The 19,353-nt window shown below is 41.2% G+C and overlaps 2 protein-coding genes across 3 annotated transcripts; both read right to left on the bottom strand.

Moving 5' to 3' along the window:
* Positions 1-1,408: 1,408 nt before the first annotated feature.
* LOC130139367 (cysteine-rich receptor-like protein kinase 34) lies at positions 1,409-5,128 on the bottom strand. The gene is made up of 5 exons (XM_056316174.1): positions 5,020-5,128; positions 4,717-4,927; positions 4,334-4,571; positions 4,049-4,199; positions 1,409-1,942 (listed from the first exon to the last, which is right to left on the bottom strand). Exons 2-5 carry the CDS (start codon positions 4,832-4,834, stop codon positions 1,634-1,636), a joined length of 816 nt encoding a protein of 271 aa, XP_056172149.1. The 5' UTR covers positions 4,835-4,927; positions 5,020-5,128; the 3' UTR covers positions 1,409-1,633.
* Positions 5,129-13,180: 8,052 nt separating this feature from the next.
* Positions 13,181-16,310, bottom strand: LOC115673835 (cysteine-rich receptor-like protein kinase 44). 2 transcript variants are annotated; one of them, XM_056315720.1, is made up of 7 exons: positions 15,377-16,310; positions 14,997-15,125; positions 14,595-14,716; positions 14,290-14,500; positions 13,907-14,144; positions 13,622-13,772; positions 13,181-13,502 (listed from the first exon to the last, which is right to left on the bottom strand). In XM_056315720.1, the coding sequence occupies exons 1-7, from the start codon at positions 16,296-16,298 to the stop codon at positions 13,194-13,196; spliced, it is 2,082 nt and encodes a 693-aa protein (XP_056171695.1). In that variant the 5' UTR covers positions 16,299-16,310; the 3' UTR covers positions 13,181-13,193. The 2 variants fall into 2 exon arrangements, with proteins under 2 accessions (XP_056171695.1, XP_056171696.1); XM_056315721.1 differs by lacking the exon at positions 14,997-15,125.
* Positions 16,311-19,353: the final 3,043 nt, after the last annotated feature.

Below are 19,353 nucleotides of genomic sequence, written 5' to 3'. Positions count from 1 at the left end.
GATCTTGTGACCTTTGCCCAAGACTGGTGAGCTATGTAGCACGGACACGTTCAAGAGCCTGACGTGTCGGTGTCCGACACGTGACACGTGTCTGACACACTCCAACACGTTCAGACACGCAGTCAATAGGTGTCGAAAATCCAACACGCGGTCAACGCGCCAAACATGCCATCGACACGCGAGTCCAGAATCCCGACACGCGATTCCGACACACACGAGGTTAATTTTATAAATTTTCAAAAAATTAGGGGTCAAAATGTAAATTTATTTATAAAAAAAAAAAGAAAGAAAAGGGTGAAAAAAAATCATAGTCTTCTATTATCATCTTAACAGTGCCTTCACTTGCGCTCTATACTCCCTCCCCCTCTTGATTCGCGATTTCTCTTCTTCGCTCGAACTAACGATATCCGCCGAGGAGGAGGCCTTGGAGAGGAACACTGATTGCGTCTATTTCCTCACTATTTCTCATCTTCTTCCTTCACATCCTCCAAGCTCTAAACCCTCGAATCCCCACCCTCAGACCCTGAGCCTACCACCACCCTCCTCCGTTTCGTGGACCAAGAACCCCTCTAGCAGACGACTCCTCCTCCTCGCCCCCGCCCCCCCCCCCCCCCGGGGTGCGCCATTATTTTTTTTATTATTAATTTTTCCAAGACACAAAGTAAATTCTAGGCTTTTTATTATTATTTATTTATTTGTTGATTTAAATCAAATTTAAAAATAATAATTTATCAAATATAAATATATATTTAATAATACTTTGACAGCGATGTCGACGGCAAAAGCCTTGAGATGCAAGTCACCTGGGTGGTGGGGGACGGCGGAGCTATGAGGACGGAGAGATGTGTTTTGCGATTTTTGTCATTTTGGCTAGAAATTGGTGTATCAGTGTATTTTCGTTTTTCTGGTTCATGTTTTCTGTTCATGTTATGATGACACATTGCTAATTAAAAGCTTCATGAATGATTGAATGTGGCCAAGCAGCGGCATTAACGCGCATCGCTGGAGAGGCAGGCCGGCGCTCCATAGCTCATTAGCAGAGGCCGTCCGGCAAAGGCGGGTGGCGGATGCTAACCCTATGAAATAAGAAAATCAACTCTGTTTTTCTTAGTTGTGCTATTTCCCTACACTCCATTGGGAGAAGATATCGGCACATCATATTGATATGTAGTGTGGAGCGACATAAAAAAAATGGCTTTCGGAGATTATATTAGATCGTGAATACAAGTTATTTTGGAGGAGAGAGAAGCTAATAAATTACTTGAATAGCTTGATTTGTACGTCATGTTAGATGATGAAGTAATATATGCAATTCTAAAGTATTTTCCTCAAAAAACGGACTCTTTAGAGCAAATTGCATCTATCAAAAGCTTGAATTTAAAGGTCAATTGGTCCATGTGCTGTGTAGGGTGTTCCATGGATTTCCAAATAACGTGTCCATGAGTCTATATCCTCATATTATAAAAATAAACAAGAGTTTCCATTCTATTTTTAACCTTTCCAACGCATATTCTCTGGTTAAATTTCTGACGAACTTGCCAAGAGTCCAGACCTTTCAAAAGCATAAACTTATCTTAACTACAGTTTGCATCATCTTACTTCCAACTTCAGCTTTGATCCTTCGGTAATAATATCATCTAGGGTGTGGATCCGTCATGGAAGCTTTGTTTATTGATGTCGGTGATGAGCGATGAACAGCGGCAGTCGACATTTCTCTACCACTGGCATCTGTCAAGTATGCAGGCCGTGTCGGCATTGGGAGGCTCGTGCTCTCGCTCCTGAGCATCAAAACCACCGAAGCCATGGTAGGCCGTCTCGCTACATTCTCTTGGACACATAACAATGCAATCTGGATGCATATCAACATTTCGCTTCTCGAACTGCCATTTACCATCGGATCTATAAGGTGAAAAGGTGTTCCATTTCTCCAATTTTTCCATGCCTGTAGTGCACAGTTGCGAAAGCAAGTAAATGGGGTTTTGTAATTTCACATGCGCAAGTAGAAGTATTATAGATTTTCACTAACTAATTTGTTGGACAAAACTCCACGATTTTATACTCACGTTGTCACACCCCAAACTTAACAAGAATAAGGGCATGACACGGCCATCCTTTCTCAAAAGGACGCAGTCTAAACATAACCAAAACTCACCTAATATCATAATATATGCATCCACATATATATACATGATATAGAGTTTATCTGGTTATAATATCAGAGTTAACTACAATCCATCAAAAGGCCAAAAGCATAACCAGCAATAGGCTAAAACTTAAACTCCACATCTATGTGTAACTCGTACCAAAAAGTCCCAACTATCAAAATGTCCTCCCCGACACCGGAACTCTCACGCCTACTAGCGTCTCGGTGAAGAACCTGAAAAACAAGTAAGATGAGAGGAATGAGCTATCACGGCTCAGTGAGTAATACATTTCTTCTAAGTAGATCGAGCACCACCCACTATGCACACGGTTATAAGACCAAACGAAAGCCCAATTAACCCAACTCCAACATATCACAAACTTCAACGTCAAAATACGTTATATACCACTTTAAAAATAACCTTTTCACAATACGAAATCTTGTTTTAATTAATAATATCAAAGAAGAAACCAATGATCAATTCCATTGCCCAATCTCGTCGAAAAGCACACGCCAATGGTCAATTTCATTGGCCAATCTCATGCTTAGAAATCTAAGTATGATCACGGATAACGCCCCGTGAAAGGCGACCAAGATTCCCCCCTTGGCAAGGTCTTCACCTACTATAAGCCGGTGGCTCGGCTCACAATGATATCCTAAACTAGTATGCGCATACCCACAACCCCTCATTTGGGTTCACAGAGACACTGAGCATCAAAATCCACATCCTCCCATACCAGCAAATCCAATCCACAATCAAAATCACCAATATTCAGAAATCATTTCGCAAACGGGTATATAACCCTTTAAAAATCACATTCAAACCCAAGAACTCCTCATAAGTCTTTCACAAATGGTTTCACAAACCCTTTTACATTCCATAAGTTCAAACCGAAACCAAAAGGAATCTTCTATTTCAAATACACAAAATGGCAGTAAATGCTCGATCCAGTTTTTTATGCAAACAAAATGCCAATTCTTATATGATAACATATCTATAACATCTCATTTTCTAAACTTGAGCTTATAAATTCAAAGAAGAAATAATACCACTCACCTTGAAAAGCTGAAAAACTAACCTACAGCGGTTTCTCGAGCCGACGCACTCGAATACCTAACAATAAGTCGAAAAACGGTATCAAAACCGAGTAAAATATTACTTCAACTACGACTTGGCTCAACTAGGCTTAGATGCTAATATAACGACTAAAAGACGACCCCAAATCACTCGTCCAAAGCGATTATCCAAATTCATCCACGACGCGGAACTTGAGTGCGAAACTTGATTGCACCATAACTTTCTCCACTAAATTCCGTTCTAAGCGAACTTATAGTCAAGAGAAAGCTTATTCAGAGTAATACAAGAACCCAACTTGGCCGTCCTAATATTGAGCCGAAAATTGACAAAAACCGGCTTAAAAACCACTGATCGCGCACTGTTCACTGCACGCACTCAACTTCAAAAATTCATATCCGGCAAACCGTAAGTCCAAATCAGGTTCCGTAAAATCCCACGGCCTCGCAACACCCTAAACTACCAATTCTATAAAAATACGTAGCTCTACGACTAAAAAATCTGATTTCGCCGCTCGAATAACACATAACTCCGAATTACGAGCCCTAACCCGAAAAATATTCCGATTAATTGAACGAGGGGTGCGAATACTTACGGAGCGTTGCGTTACAAAGTCAAATCGACTTAGCGAGACCTCCACGGTGCAAAGCCCTCTTCTCTTTTCTCTTTTTCTTCTTCCTCTTTCCTTTCCTCTCCTTTCTCCTCTTTTCCTCTCTTTTCTTTTGTTTCTGTTCGTGGTTTTGGCGTCTTAAAAGGAGCCGAGCATCACTGTTGCTTCTTTTGACATTTCAACCATTTTCCTTTTTTTTTTGGACCCATAATTTACACACGTAGTCCAGTAGGTGCTCCGAAGTCCTCGAACTGTTAAAGTTTAAATTCTTCTTGCCACTGATGATCTCTAATACCACTATGCGGAAGCTATACACATCAGTCTTCACAGAGATCTCTCCATGTCTTACATATTCAGGAGCCATATAGCCACTGTTACACATAAAACAAATAGATCCAAGAATCATCAATGGGGAAACTGAAATTGGTGCTTGTTATCATTGTATATTTTCCTAGAAAGGTTGAAACAGACGAAGGAGCATCAGATAAGTTTATTTGAAACTTACAAAGTTCCTGCTATTCGTGCAGTATTTGCTCTACTTTGGTCCAAAACGAATAGCTTTGCCATGCCAAAATCAGTTATCTTGGGATTCATGTTCTCATCTAGCAGAACATTGCCAGGCTTTAGATCACGGTGTATGATCCTAAGGCACGAATCCTCATGAAGATAAAGAAGTCCTCGAGCGATTCCACTTATTATACTGAAACGCCTCTCCCAAGTTAATAGCATACGTTTGATTGAATCTGCAAAATAGACATCATTTGGGTTCTTAATTGTTCTGGGTTTAATGCAAAGTACTGCCAAATGGTTTGACGCAAAAATCTGTCCAATCAGTACATTAACTATCATTGAAATGGACGCGACAAATTTGAACGTCCAAGTTCGTACCAGAAAAGAATCCTTCAAGGCTTGAATTGGGTGCGAACTCAAGAATAAGAAGTCTTTCCCCTTCTTCCAAGCAATACCCAAGGAGCTTAATCAGATTTTTGTGCTGAAGTCTGACCATTAGAGTGACCTCATTCTTGAACTGTTGCTGACCTTGATTAGAACACACCTCAAGCCTCTTCACAGCAATGTCTTGTCCATTTTCAAGCTTGCCCTGCAGTCAAATTTTCATTTGCAAGAAACAACGTTTATCACCTTGTAGTGATGTAATTCCCAGATAAACATCAAAAACAAATTTCCAGCTACCCGATACACTTTTCCGAATCCCCCTTCTCCTAGCCTATTGCCTTCTGAAAAGAAATTTGTGGCAGCCCTGATCTCGCTTAGTTTGAACTATAAGCTTTCAGCAGTCTTGACCTTTCCTCTTTTGCTGAAGAAAATGCAGAGAGCATTATTTTTAATTGATTACGTTGGAATGTTCTCTTAACTCATTAAACATTTCAAGTTAATTGTCGAGAAAGAATAATGTGACGTTGTACTCCACCAATCATAGCGAAAGTGTCAGTCTTTCAAGTTGAAACAACAAAATTGGAGGGCTGTTGAAGTCTTTAGGGATTTCTTGCAATTTTCAATGGTGCAACGAATGCTTAGTCCAGCTATAATCGGTCAACCAACCGCCCGTTTCATTTCTATATATCATGTCACTTAAATTAGCAAACAACGAGGATGGTTCCTTCTTCTATAAAGCGATAATGGCCATGATGGCAAAATCCCTCAAATGGTATAAGAACATTCCACCTTCTTTTTTTTTTGTGTCTATCCTATTGGATTCAAGATTCAAGTTGAAGGAACTCGAAACTTTGCTTGTTCCATATTATGAACATTTGGGTCTATGTGAGGTGGTCCAAATTGACACTACAAAAAAACTGATTTTTTCCGACGAAATTTCCAACGAAAAATTCTGGAAAATTCGTTGGAAAACGAATTTCCAACAAATTTTCCAACGAAAAAAAATTCGTTGGTAATAGGTCGTTGGAAAATTTTCCGACGAAAAATTTCAATTTTCGTTGGAAATTTGCGACGAAAATATTTTCGTTGGAAATTTCGTTGGAAAACTCGTGACTAAATTTGTTGGAAACGAATTTTTTTTTCCGACGAATTTTTTTTCGTTGGAAATTACAAATTTTTTTTTGATCGAAAAATCGTGGAAAGTTTTTTTCCATCGAATTTTTTTTTTGGTCGAAAAATTTCAATTTCAAAAATTTTTTTTTTGGCCGAAAAATGGCCCTCGCCGGTGGCGAGGCCGGCCTATCGCCGGCGAGGGCCGAGCTCGCCCGGATCTGGGCGAGCTCGAGCTCGTCGCGCGGCGGGGCCGAGCTCCCCGATGACGGGCGAGCTCGAGCTCGCCGGCCATGGCGAGCTCGGCCCTCGCCATGGCCGGCGAGGCCGCGGGACCGGCGAGCGGCGGTTCCAAGCGGCTCACGCGGCCGAGAAAGGAAGAGAGAGATCGAGGTCGGTTGGACGGTGGCGGTGAGGCGGGATGGGTGGCGGCCTCGCCGGCCATGGCGAGGGCCGAGCTCACCCAGATCTGGGTGAGCTCGGCCCTCGCTGGCGACGAGCTCGAGCTCGCCCAGATCTGGGCGAGCTCGGCCCTCGCCGGCGACGAGGCGTCGGGGGCGGCCCATGGTGGCGTCGGGAGCGCCGACCGCCGCGGGGGCCTGGCCCTGGATGGCCGCAGCGACACCTTCGGGGACGGAGCCGACGACGCGGGGACGGAGCCAACGAAAATTGTATAAACTGAAATAATTGCCCGGAAAATTGAAATTCGTTGGAAAATTCGTTGGAAATTTCCAACGAATTTTCCAACGAATTTAAAAAATGCCGAACGGTACCGGTTTTTTTTGTAATTCGTTGGAAAATTCGTTGGAAATTTCCAACAAATTTTTTTTCGTTGGAAATTTCCAACGAATTTTCCAACGAAAATTGTATACAATGAAATAATTGCCCAAAAATTGAAATTCGTTGGAAAATTCGTTGGTTCGGCATTTTTAAAATTCGTTGGAAAATTCGTTGGAAATTTCCAACGAATTTTCCAACGAATTTTAAAAATGCCGAACGGTATCGGTTTTTTTGTAATTCGTTGGAAAATTCGTTGGAAATTTCCAACGAATTTTCCAACGAAAATTGTATACCATGAAATAATTGCCCGAAAATTGAAATTCGTTGGAAAATTCGTTGGAAATTTCCAACAAATTTTCCAACGAATATGAAAAATGCCGAACGGTACACGGTTTTTTGGAGTTCGTTGGAAAATTCGTTGGAAATTTCCAACAAAAAAAAATTCGTTGGAAATTACCAACGAATTTTCCAACGAAAATAGTATACAATGAAATAATTGCCCGAAAATTGAAATTCGTTGGAAAATTCGTTGGAAATTTCCAACGAATTTTCCAACGAAAATTGCACAAACTGAAATAATTGCCCGGAAAATTGAAATTCGTTGGAAAATTCGTTGGAAATTTCCAACAAATTTTCCAACGAATATAAAAAATGCCGAACAGTACCGGGTTTTTTGTAATTCGTTGGAAAATTCGTTGGAAATTTCCAACGGAAAAAAATTCGTTGGAAATTTACAACGAATTTTCCAACGAATTTTGTTTCGTTGGAAATTTCCAACTAATTTTCCAATGAAAATTTTTTCGTTGGAAATTTCCAACGAATTTTGCGACGAAATATAGTTCGTTGGAAATTTCCAACGAATTTTATGACGAAAAATTTTTTGTTGGAAATTTCCAACGAATTTTACTTTTCGTTGGAAAATTTGTCGCAAATTTACAACGAAAATTTTTTCGTCGCAAATTTTCGTGGCAAAAATTCAGTTTTTTTGTAGTGTGAGTAGATATTGGCAATGGTGGGGAATTGGCTCGAGAATGTGTATGATGCATACGCCAATCGATTCCATACGACAAACCCCACCCTATGGATGGAGATAGCGCAGTCGTTGAATAGTGCCCTAAAAACTGTATGTTCATTTATCCTTTAAAAAGAAATATATCCCACTGGCTTTCACTAGACCTGTCAAATACGTGGGTCGGGTCGAAAATGATCTGACCCATTTAACCCATTTTGACCCATTTTCATACAGCACAATTCTATTGACCCATACCCAACCCAACCCAACCTATACTTGACCCAACTCATATTACTAAAAGATTTCAATATTAAATCTAATTTAGAAAAACTTGTTTCTTATAAAATTTTTAAAATATATATTGCTAAAACATTGTGGACAATTTTAGTAATTTTAAAAAAAATCTTGATTTTTTAAATATTTTTATTTATTTATTTCTTTTTTTTCTTCTACGTTTGGTGACCAGCAACGGCCAACAACCTCCAGCCAACTGGTGATCGGCGACCAGCAGCCGGCTAGCAACTGACAATTGATGGTGGCCGGGGACTGGCGACTATTGATGACTAACGAATGACAATGATTGGTGACCGGCAATCTGTGACGACCGACGACTGACGGCCAGTGGTGATTGGGGGACGACCAGTGATTGGCGACGTCTGATGACAACTGATGACTGCCGAACGGCGACAATCGACGATTGATGACCGGTGACCGATGACAACTAGTGGTGACCGCTGGCTGATGACAACCGATGGTGACCAGTGACGATCAACGACTAGTGGTGACTAGTGGCCGGCTATGACCGACGGCGACTAGCGGCATTTGGCAATGACCGGTGACCGGCAATTGGGCAGTGACCCTTGCCGGATTTCCTAGAAAATATTTTTCAAATCATTCATTTTCTGAGAAACAAACGGAACCTAATTGAGAAATGTTTTTACATTTGTTATCATTAGCCTTTTCTTTTTAATTTACCCCCTCGCTCGTTCGATAATTGTAATTAGGGTGAAAAACTTGTGTTTGAACGAATTCAAAGCGGTGGTCCAGAACCGAAGTACGGGCTTTGGTTAACATCATATTTTCAATAAATAATCAAATTATTTGTGTAGGGAATACTAAACTATAAATCTTGTTCAAAAAATAATGTATGCTCAAACTCGTACTTACCTAGATTTTGAACACTTCCCCCTATTAATATATGAAATGATTCAATTATGCGCAATGGTTAATAATAAAATATATATATGTTCCCTCGAATACTAAATTTTTTTTACTCCTCTCGAATTGTTAATAATTTCATTTTACGTGATTATCATGCCCACATAGGGTCAACCTCATCGGACCTCGCCGGCCCTTGCCTTTGGCCAGTTGCTGGAGGAAGAAAGGAAGGAAATAAAAAAGAGAAAGAAAAGAAAAAAAAGGAAAAATAAATAAAAATAAAAAATTCAAAAAAATATTAAAACATTATTTAAAATTATCCATGTCAGCACCAAGCGTGTCACGTAGGACGGCCGACGTCCATGTCAATGATTTCCTATCAAAATTGACTGGATGGACTAAATTGCCATAAATATAAAATATTTATGACTCAGTTGGAAAAAAAAAATTTCTGACTAAATTGACATCATTAGTGACTCTTTTAGTAATTTTCCCTGCCCACGTAAGTGTGTTGTCGTAGATCTTGACTTATGTGAGAACAGGTTTATCTTTGACATAAGTTTGTTAGGTACTTGATTCATCACGGAAGCATTTTAAATGCTCTATAGCTTAGAAAGCACGTGATATAGAGCCTAGCTTTCGAACACTTGCCCATAATATTTTATGTGAAATATTCAATTAACACTACAAAAAAACAAGGATTTAGCTACGGAAAATTAGCGACGAATAATTTTTCGTCGCTAATTTGCGATAGAATTTGTGATGAAAATTAAATTCGTCGCTAATCTGCTACGAAAAAAAATCGTTGCAAATTAGCGACGGAATTTGCAACGAAAACTGAATTCGTCGCTAATTTGCGACAAAAGAAAATTCGTTGCAAATTCCCACGAAATCAAGAGCCGGGGAAAGGCCACACGCATCGTTCCACAGAACCCAGAAAAGAAAAAACACCCCCCCTTGCCTCAACACATAAAAAACAACATAATGTGCAGAACCATCACAAACGAAAACCCGAGCACGAGGGAACAACAAACGGCGATTCAAACCCGACACCCCCGCGAGACCCGGAATGAAAACCTGAGCTCGCCGTGAAGAACACGACGGCGCCCGGCGTTGAAAGAGGGAGGAACCGAGCAAGATTCTAGGGTTGGAGTCAAGCTACCAATGCTGCGTACCTCAATGGATTATGGATCAGTGGGAGATTGCGAGGGCGAGCCACAGCACTTTCTCTCTCTTCTGCGCCTCTGCTCTTCGCCACAGATTTGGGCGCGACGGCGAGGTTGAGCGGTAGCCATGGCGAGGCCGCTTGGCCTCCCCCAGATCTGGGCGAGGTCGGGTGGCCTTGCCAGTGCTGGCGAGGGCTAGCCTTGCCCATGGCCAGCGAGGTTGAACTCGCCGGCCTCTGCTGGTCGCCGATCCGGCGACCGGCGAAGGATATAGGGAAAAAAAAGAAAAAGAAAAATACAAAAATAAAATTCGAAAAAAATAAAAAAAATTATTAAAAAATTAGCGATGAATTTTGCCACAAATAATTAGCGACGAATTTTGCCACGAATATAGTTCATGGCTAATTAGTGACGAATTTTGTCACGAATACAGTTCGTGGCAAATTAGTGACGAATTTTGCCATAAATAATTAGCAACGAATATATTTCGTTGCAATTTAGCGACGAAAATTGAAATTTTTCATCGTTAAATTTTACGACGCCGAATTGGCGACGAAATTTTTTTCTTCAAAAAATTTGGTAAAATTCATTGCTACAAATTTCTCGTGGCAAAATTTGTCGCTAAAACCTACTTTTTTTTGTAGTGTAAGCTAAACGATGTGTTCCATCAAAGACCGACTTTTCCGCTCCTCTCGAATTATTGATAATATATTTTTTTTCTGCATGAATCATCATGCCCACTTACGTATCGTTGATCTTGACTTATGTGATAACACGTCTATCTTTGTCTTAAGGCCAGGTCACTATGATTTCATATTGACTTTAAGCAATTGCTACGAAGTTTGCAGACTATATTGTATAATATTTTATAACCCATGATTGAGAATGGAGTAGACAAGGACAATAACGAAAGGAAACAATAGAATCTTCGAAGTTTGACTTCTTCCTGTACGGATTCTTGTGGCCCTGGTCAAAGAATATCGTGTGCTGTGTTTTGTTATCAGAATTTTATTATTCACCCACACACCCACAAATAGGGGAGGAAAGTTATTCAAAAAGTTCTAAACATATTGTATTTTTATCATTTCAGTCATTAATCTTTTAGTTTTATCAATTGAATCGTAAACCCTTTTATGTCTTGTCAATTGAGTCCACCTGATCAATTTTAATTGAAAATTGCTGATGTGGACACCAGTAATTCTATATAAAATGGTTGACGCTGACGTGGGTTAATTTTTAATAATATTTTAATTTTTTTAGGAACTTTTAATTATTTTTTTCTTCTTTTCTTATTTTTATCTTTCTTTCTTCTTCCAAGTTCAGCGAGGGTCGCCGACCGTGCCACGTAGGACAGCCGGCGTCCACGTCTCGGCTAAAATTGGTCTAATGAACTAAATTAGCAAACCGTAAAAATGTTTATGACATAATTGATAAAATTAAAAGATTTAGGACTGGACTGACAAAAGTACAATAGATTTATGATTTTTTGGATAATTTTCCTCACAAGTAGGTGTCGCGAAACAAAGCAAATAAACTAAAATATAAACGTTTGATTGTTATATAACATTAACTCCACTAATAATGCACCATGTGGTCCACTATGATTTCATATTCACTTTAAACAATTGGTGCGAAGCTTCAGAGTATATTATATAACATCGTCTTATAACCCGATGATAGAGATTGGAGTAGACAAAGGACAATAACGAAATAGAAACAGTAGAATATTCAAAGTTGATTTTTTGCGTGACGAGACTGAACCGTAGAAGAATTTCTTAGTATTGTCGGATACGCGCTTTGATTTTTTCTAATTCTAAATATACGAGATTTTCATAATATGTAATGGTCGACATATAAATTGGATTATATAGAATTTATTCATGATTTTTTTTTTGGAATTTAGATATATCCTTAAGTTTCGACGGGGCAGTAAAAAAAGTACGTTTTACTTGCAAATTCCATCGGGGAGGGTGATCTTTGGGATGGACAATATTTTTCTTATCAGCTTAGAAATCTATTCTTATGAAAAGAATATGTAGGATTATTACAGCATAATTGCTGGGAAAAAACCAAAAAAAAGAAAAGTGGAAACTATCTTTAACTTTGACGGATTGACCGAGAATCAAAGAAGCCTAGTGGGTAGTGCCAGTGGAAATGAGAGAGCACGCGATACGGTAGAAAGACGACCGCAAATTCTCTGGAGCAAGAATTCAACATAGAAGACTTCTGATATGAAAGGGAAATAACTTGCAAATTGAATGGATCAACCGTATATTGAACTCCTAAGGTGTAACCTTGACCCGAATTTCGATTTCCAGTCGGCTATTAACCACTGATGATAAAAGTTTGCTATTTAGTTCTCTACGAACCATTGACAGCAATGTCGACGGCGAAAGCCGGGAGATGCGCGTCACCCGGGTGGTGGGGGGCGGGATGGCCGTGAGGAGGGAGAGATGGGTCTTGCGGTTTTTCTTGTTTTGGCTAGAAATTGGTGCATCGGTGTATTTTCGTTTTTCTTGTTCAAGTTTGCTCTTTTTGTTATGTTGACACATTGCTAATTAAAAAGCTTCATGATTGATTGCGCGCGGCCGAGCAGCGGCATTAACGCGCATCACTGGAGAGGGGGGCGGGCTCTCCATAGCTCATTAGCGAGGGCCGTCCGGCAATGGCGGGTGGCGGATGCCCACCCTCTGAAAATAAGAAAATCAACTTCGTTTTCTTAGTTTTGCTATTTCCCTACACTCCGTTAGGAGAAGATATCAGCACATCATATTGTTATGTAGTGTAGAGCGACATAAAAAAAAATGGCTTTCGGAGATTATACTAGATCGTGAATACAAGTTATTATGGAGGAGAGAGAAGCTAATAAATTACTTGAATAGCTTGATTTGTCCATCATGTTAGATGATGAAGTAACATATGCGATCCTGAAGTATTTTCTTAAAAAAAATGGACTCTTTAGAGCAAACTGCGTATATCAAAAGCTTGAATTTAAGTATTTATTGGTTTGTGTGCTGTGCAGGGTGTTCCATTGATTTCCAGATAACGGGTCCATGAGTCTATACCCTCATATTATAAAAATAAACAAGAGTTTTCATTCTATTTTTTACCATTCCACCGCATAATCTCTAGCTAGATTTCTGATGTGCCAAGAGTTTAGACCTTTCAAAAGCATAAACTTATCTTAAAACAGCAGCTCGCATCGTCTTACTTCCACTTTCAGCTTCGATCCTTCGGTAATAATATCATCTAGGGTGTGGATCCGTCATGGAAGCTTCGTTTATTGATGTCGGTGATGAGCGATGAACAGCGGCAGTCGACATTTCTCTACCACTGGCATCTGTCAAATATGCAGGCCGTGTCGGCATTGGGAGGGTCGTGCTCTGGCTCCCGAGCATTAAAACCACCGAAGCCATGGTAGGCCGTCTCGCTACGTTCTCTTGAACACATAACAATGCAATGTGGATGCATCTTAACATTTCGCTTCTCGAGCTGCCATTTAACATGGGATCTATAAGGTGAAAAGGTGTACCCTTTCTCCAATTTTTCCATGCCTGCAGTACACAATCACAAAAGCAACTAAATGCGTTTTGTAATTTCACATGCGCAAGGAGAAGCATTATAGATTTTCACTAACTAAATTACTGGACAAAATTCCACAATTTATACTCACGTAGCCCAGTAGGTGCTCGGAAGTCCCCGAACTGTTGTTGTATGAATTCTTCTTGCCACTGATGATCTCTAATACCACTACGCCGAAGCTGTACACATCGGTCTTCACAGAGATCTCTCCATGTCTTACATATTCAGGAGCCATATAGCCACTGTTACACGTAAAACAAATGGATCCAAGAATCATCAATGGGGAAACTGAAATTGGTGCCTGTTATCATTGTATGCTTTCCTTGAAAGGATGAAATAGACGAAGGAGCATTAGGTAAGTCTATTTTAAACTTACAAAGTTCCCGCTATTTGTGCAGTATTTGCTCTACTTTGGTCCAAAAGGAATAACCTTGCCGTGCCAAAATCAGTTATCTTGGGATTCATGTTCTCATCCAGCAGAACATTGCCAGGCTTCAGATCGCGGTGTATGATCCTAAAGCGTGAATCCTCGTGCAGATAACGAAGTCCTCGAGCGATTCCACTTATTATACCGAAACACCTCTCCCAAGTTAACAACATACGTTTGATTGAATCTGCAAAATAGACATTGTTTAGGTTCTTAATTGTTCTGCGTGTAATGCAAAGTACTACCAAATGGTTTGATGCAAAAATCTGTCCAATCAGTACATTTACTATCATTGAAATGGAAGCGACAAATTTGAACGTCCTAGTTCGTACCAGAAATGAATCCTTCAAGGCTTGCGTTGGGTGCGAACTCAAGAATAAGAAGTCTTTCCCCTTCTTCCAAGCAATAGCCAAGGAGCTTAATCAGATTTTTGTGCTGAAGTCCGACCAACAGAGTGACCTCATTCTTGAACTGTTGCTGACCTTGATTAGAACACCCCTCGAGCCTCTTCACAGCAATATCTTGTCCATTTTCAAGCTTGCCCTGCAGTCAAATTTTCATTTGCAAGAAACAACGTTATCTCCTTGTAGTGATGTAATTCCCAAATAAACATCAAAAAAAAAAAAATTCCAGCTACCCGATAAACTTTTCCGAATCCCCCTTCTCCAAGCTTATTGCCTTCTGAAAAGAAATTTGTGGCAGCCCTGATCTCGCTTATTTTGAACTGGAAGCTTTTAGCAGTTTTGACCTCGTCTTTTGCTGAAGAAAATGCAGAGCAATCAACATGAGATTCCCAGAATCCGACCAGAAAAAAATTCAAAATTTTCTTGTTCTTAACATGCCATTTGGGCTCTCTTAATTATTTAACAAAAATCTAGGATTGGTTTTAGATTCTGCACTGTCTCTCAAAAGGGGAATATAAACCGAAATCACGCCGTTCGCCCTCGCACACTACTTTAATCCTTATGCTAAGCTTGATAAGAAGTCATCTAATACCAACTAAGATGCAGAACGCAAAACTACCGATAAATCCACTAACCAGATGTGACCTTCCATGGATTACGTCTTCTCCTTCCAATGAAGCAACACACGGAGACAACAAGCATCACGAAGAAAACTGCCGAACCTACCACGGCAACCACGATGCGTAATGACTTTGAGATATTACCTGCCAACATCAAGCAATGCATTTAATCCAATTTGAAATCGAAACTCATGATTGTTAGCATTTCAGATGAAAATGATTCTTTCAATAGCACGGACATCCAAACATTGGGCCCTACTAATCCCCAATTATACATGGACAGGCAATTTCATGTGTATTGGATAAGACTTCATCCCACGTAGCAGGTGCGGACTCTGAATGAGAGTTGTGATTCATAAATTTAAAATCAGCAGTAACCTTAAAATTGAACCAACCATTGGTGACTTGAGCATTTACAGGTGGAGGAGCAGCAGGGTCGGCCTCAGCAACTACAGTTGGTGCTGGTGGAGATGGCGGCGGATTGCCGAAATCGGAGTTGAAAAATGGGTACAGGTCCCATCGGAAAATGCAGCTCGGCTTGTTAACACCGCCTCCTTGTTTTCCATGGCAACATCTTTGATAATCATTTATGCATTCCCACAAGCAACTCTGGCAATCAATCAGAGACAAATCGGGGCTGCACTGCAACAGCGCAAACATGGTCTGGAATTCCGGCAATGCCGTCCTCCCTACCGCGAACTTGAGCTCTGATGTCCCCTTCGCAGCCCTCGCTGCTAGCTCCTCTGTCGAGTTCCTCCATATCTGATCGAACTGATCCTGATCCATCTGGAGGTCGCCGGTGTTATAATAGCTTACCGTCGGAAATGTCTGCTTCACCCCGTAAATCGGACCATCAGAGTAACGGATGATGCACGGAGGATCTGTCCCCCAGGAGCACGCAACTTTCTGGTTTGGACACTTGATCATCAAATCTTGAGCAGCAGAGCTTATGCACTTGAAGCATGTATCGTTCGAAGAATCGCCTCTGCAGAAACTGAGCACGTAAACAACGTCCGAGCCGTTCCCTACTTTCCCGGAGTAGAACCCGCCGTTCAAAGCCATTTTGCTAGGCAGAGAAGAGAGGACAAGCTCACGGTTCTTGGCGTAGTCGCCGGTGGCCGTGAAGTTGCCCGTGTCATAGCAGTATTGAGCGTCGGAGAGGTCGAATGCTAGGATGTGAAGACAGAGAAGGACAGAAGGAAGATGGCGAAGAAGAAAAGGACGAATTGAAGGAGGCTGTGCAGACATGGTGGTCGCTGGCTGCTTCAGCTCCATTGTTGAAGTTGAGACGCATGAGTCGTCCTCTGTGGAAGTCATGGCTGGAGTTTGGCAATATGCCTGGATTAAAAAAGTCGTTGATAGAGACTGAAGTAGATGAGGACAATGGAGGGACAAGACCATGTCAAAGCGCGTCTGCGTGACAAACACAAAATCAAGGAATTATGCAAATGCAACTGCAAACCCTTGACATACCACGGTGGTGGCTTGAATGGCACGGGCTACTATTCCACAAACGTGAGGTCACTCTCACAGAGGCTAAAATTGTTCGTAGGAGCATCGTGTGCATCTAGCTTAATGCGGATGAGTTATGGAACTTCGGCACCGCGGTGGGCTGCATCAATTTGCTTGTCAATCTCGGACTTCTGGATCGCAAAATCTTACCGAAAAGGGACACTCCCTTACAGTTGGATGTTTAGACCTCCCAAACCTTTTTGGGATTTAATCTGTATTGACTCTAGTCAACCTTGCTCTTCTGGTTCGTCTTTTGAATGAATGAAATGGAAATGGTTATGTTCAAAAAAAATCTCGGACTTCTGGATCACGAATAGAGAGTAGATCATGGATTTGGAGGCCCGTGGGTCTCGCCCAGGCCCGGTCGGCCCAAATGGCAACATGGGCATGCCTGAGAATATACATATCAACACAAATTGCTCGATCCGTTGCTTCTTACTTTCGCGTTCTCGCCTATGATTGCTTAGCCAGACCCAGTGGCCGCTACCTCCACGGCGGTCAACCCCACCAGAGAGAGAGTTTGTGTTTGTTGCCGACGGTGTATTCAGGTGATGGCGATAATGGTGGTTGGAAAGGCTGCGGTGGTGGTGAAAATGCTGGTGGCGGAGGAGTCTCGGGTGAGGCGCGATGACGGTGCCCCGGTGCGGCTGTGGCGACGTTGGGCGAGGGGTGGTGATGGTTGAAGGAGGATTTTCCATTGTGAAAAAAGAAAGTGTTTGGTTGCTGGTAAAGGAAATAGAGAGTTATGCGGCAGCATCCCAACCATTCATATGCAATGGTTGATGGGGCACACCATGGGAAAAAGTGTCAAAAAAGTCATAAACCTTTGTCATTGGTTTCAATTTAGTTATAAACCTTTTTTTGGTGCTAATTCAGTCCTAAACCTTTTGCATTTATGCCAATTTAGACCTAAACCTTTTTTTTGTGCCAATTCAGTCCTAAACATTTTACATTTGTGCTAATTCAGTCATAAACCTTTTGTCTTTATGTCAATTCAGTCCTTCCGGTCAATTTTGGCCGGATTTTGCTGACGTGGATGCCGGCCGGCCAGCAGCCAGTCACCGGCACTGACGTAGACAACTTTTAATAATATTTTAATATTTTTTGAATTTTTACTTATTTTTTTCTTTTTTTCTTTCCCCTCCCCTCCCTCCTTCCTCTACCCGATCGCCGAACCGGCAACCGGCCAAGAGGCCAAAGGCCGGCGAGGCTCGACCTCGCCAGATCCAGCAAGGTTGGGCCTCGCCCAGCCGTTAGCAAGGCTCGAGCCCTCACCAGAGGCCTTCAACGTTGTGGCCTCCTGCGAGGGCTCGAGCCTCGCCTGCAACTGGGCGAGGCCCGACCTCATCGGATCTAGCAAGGTCGAGCCTCACTGGCGGCTGGGCGAGGCCCGACCTCGCCGACCTCTCCAACCTCGCCTGCCCAGCGCGAGGCCTCCCTCACGGCCATCCGGCAAAGCGACCTCGCCGGCCTCTGGCCTGTGGCCAGTCGCCGGACTGGAGGAAGGAGGGAGGGGAGGAAAAAAAAAAAGAAATAAATAAAAATATTATTAAAAATTATCTACGTCAACACCGATGGCCGGTCGGCGTCCACGTCAGCAAAATCCAGCCAAAATTGGTCGGAATGACTGAATTGGCACAAAGACAAAAGGTTTAGGATTGAATTGGCACCTATGCAAAAGATTTAGGACTGAATTGGCACCAAAAAAAGGTTTAGGACTAAATTGATACCAGTGCAAAAGGTTTACGACTTTTTTGACACTTTTCCAGGCACACCATTGGGGACACCTAAAACCTTACTTTTATGACTTTCGTTCCCTAAGGTCTTACAGTGTGCCTAAGGCGACAAAATATAAATTTTGTGGTACATTACATGTTTGTATTTAATGACGGCCGTGATTTTTTCTTCCAATGTTTATTATATTTGCCAGATGTATACAAGAACATATAAATGTGGTAACTTACAACCAACTAGCTAGCCAAAATAAATATATGAAGCTCATATATACAACTGACTTTCAAAGATATAATGTGGAAAACTCTGTCAAATTGCTCGTCAATTAATTCATTCCACAAAAGAGCCAACTTTATATTCAATTTGTTAACCTAGAAGCAAGGGCGCATTTAGAATAATAATTAGTAGACTATAATACCCTCAATTTTGTGCATTTGTGGAATTAAATGCTTTAATTGGTAATTCACTTGCTGTATACGTAATAAATTCAACCATTAGACATCAAGAGTAACAACTTTCTTATATAACTTAGCATTTCTTGTGCACAGCGCGCGACTACATGTTAAAAGTTGATACTATTTTCTCTCATGTTCAAAGAAAATCTTGATCACCAATCCAACCAAAGGCAAAGAAATCATTCATTTTTGTCGCCTTAGGTAGACTCTAAGGCGAAAAAGTTATCAGTATCCCTAAGGCGACAAATTAGACTATACCTAAGGCGACGAGAATTTGTGGCCTTAGGTATGACCAAAAGCGACCACATACCAAAGGCGACAAAATCTGACATTTGTCGCCTTAGGTCATTGTTTATGACTAAGGGCAACAAAACTTTTTATCTGTGTTGCCTTTTGTCCGACCAAGGGCGAGAAAATTTCATGTTGTCGCCGTAGGTTCAAAAAAAATCTCATCTTTGATTGAATTAATGGCAACAGAGTTCTAATTTTGTCGTTTAAGTTTTACTTAAGGCGACCAAACTCGTTTTTGCCGCCTTTGTTCATCCTAAGACGACAAAATTATGATTGTTATCTTAGGTCGCACCTAAGGCAACAAATTGGGTAACCTGAGGTGACAAAAGTCATTTTTGTCGCAAAAGAAGAATTTGTCGCCTTAGGTTGTTTTCTCGTAG

Source organism: Syzygium oleosum, unplaced genomic scaffold (assembly GCF_021117445.2).
Source record: "Syzygium oleosum isolate NSW1041296 unplaced genomic scaffold, Sole_v2.1 Sole_v2.11, whole genome shotgun sequence".
In the NCBI taxonomy this organism is placed as follows: domain Eukaryota; kingdom Viridiplantae; phylum Streptophyta; class Magnoliopsida; order Myrtales; family Myrtaceae; genus Syzygium; species Syzygium oleosum.
This window is presented reverse-complemented; position numbering and strand designations above follow the sequence as displayed.

Coding starts and splice junctions, on each gene's coding strand:
- LOC130139367 (XM_056316174.1), bottom strand. CDS start 4,834: ATGGTCAGACTTCAGCACAAAAATCTGATTAAGCTCCTTGGGTATTGC. Junction 4,572..4,716: donor CCTTGAAGGATTCTTTTCTG/GTACGAACTTGG, acceptor TCTATTTTGCAG/ATTCAATCAAACGTATGCTA. Junction 4,200..4,333: donor GCACGAATAGCAGGAACTTT/GTAAGTTTCAAA, acceptor TATGTGTAACAG/TGGCTATATGGCTCCTGAAT.
- LOC115673835 (XM_056315720.1), bottom strand. CDS start 16,298: ATGACTTCCACAGAGGACGACTCATGCGTCTCAACTTCAACAATGGAG. Junction 13,773..13,906: donor GCACAAATAGCGGGAACTTT/GTAAGTTTAAAA, acceptor TACGTGTAACAG/TGGCTATATGGCTCCTGAAT. Junction 13,503..13,621: donor CCGAGCACCTACTGGGCTAC/GTGAGTATAAAT, acceptor TGTGTACTGCAG/GCATGGAAAAATTGGAGAAA.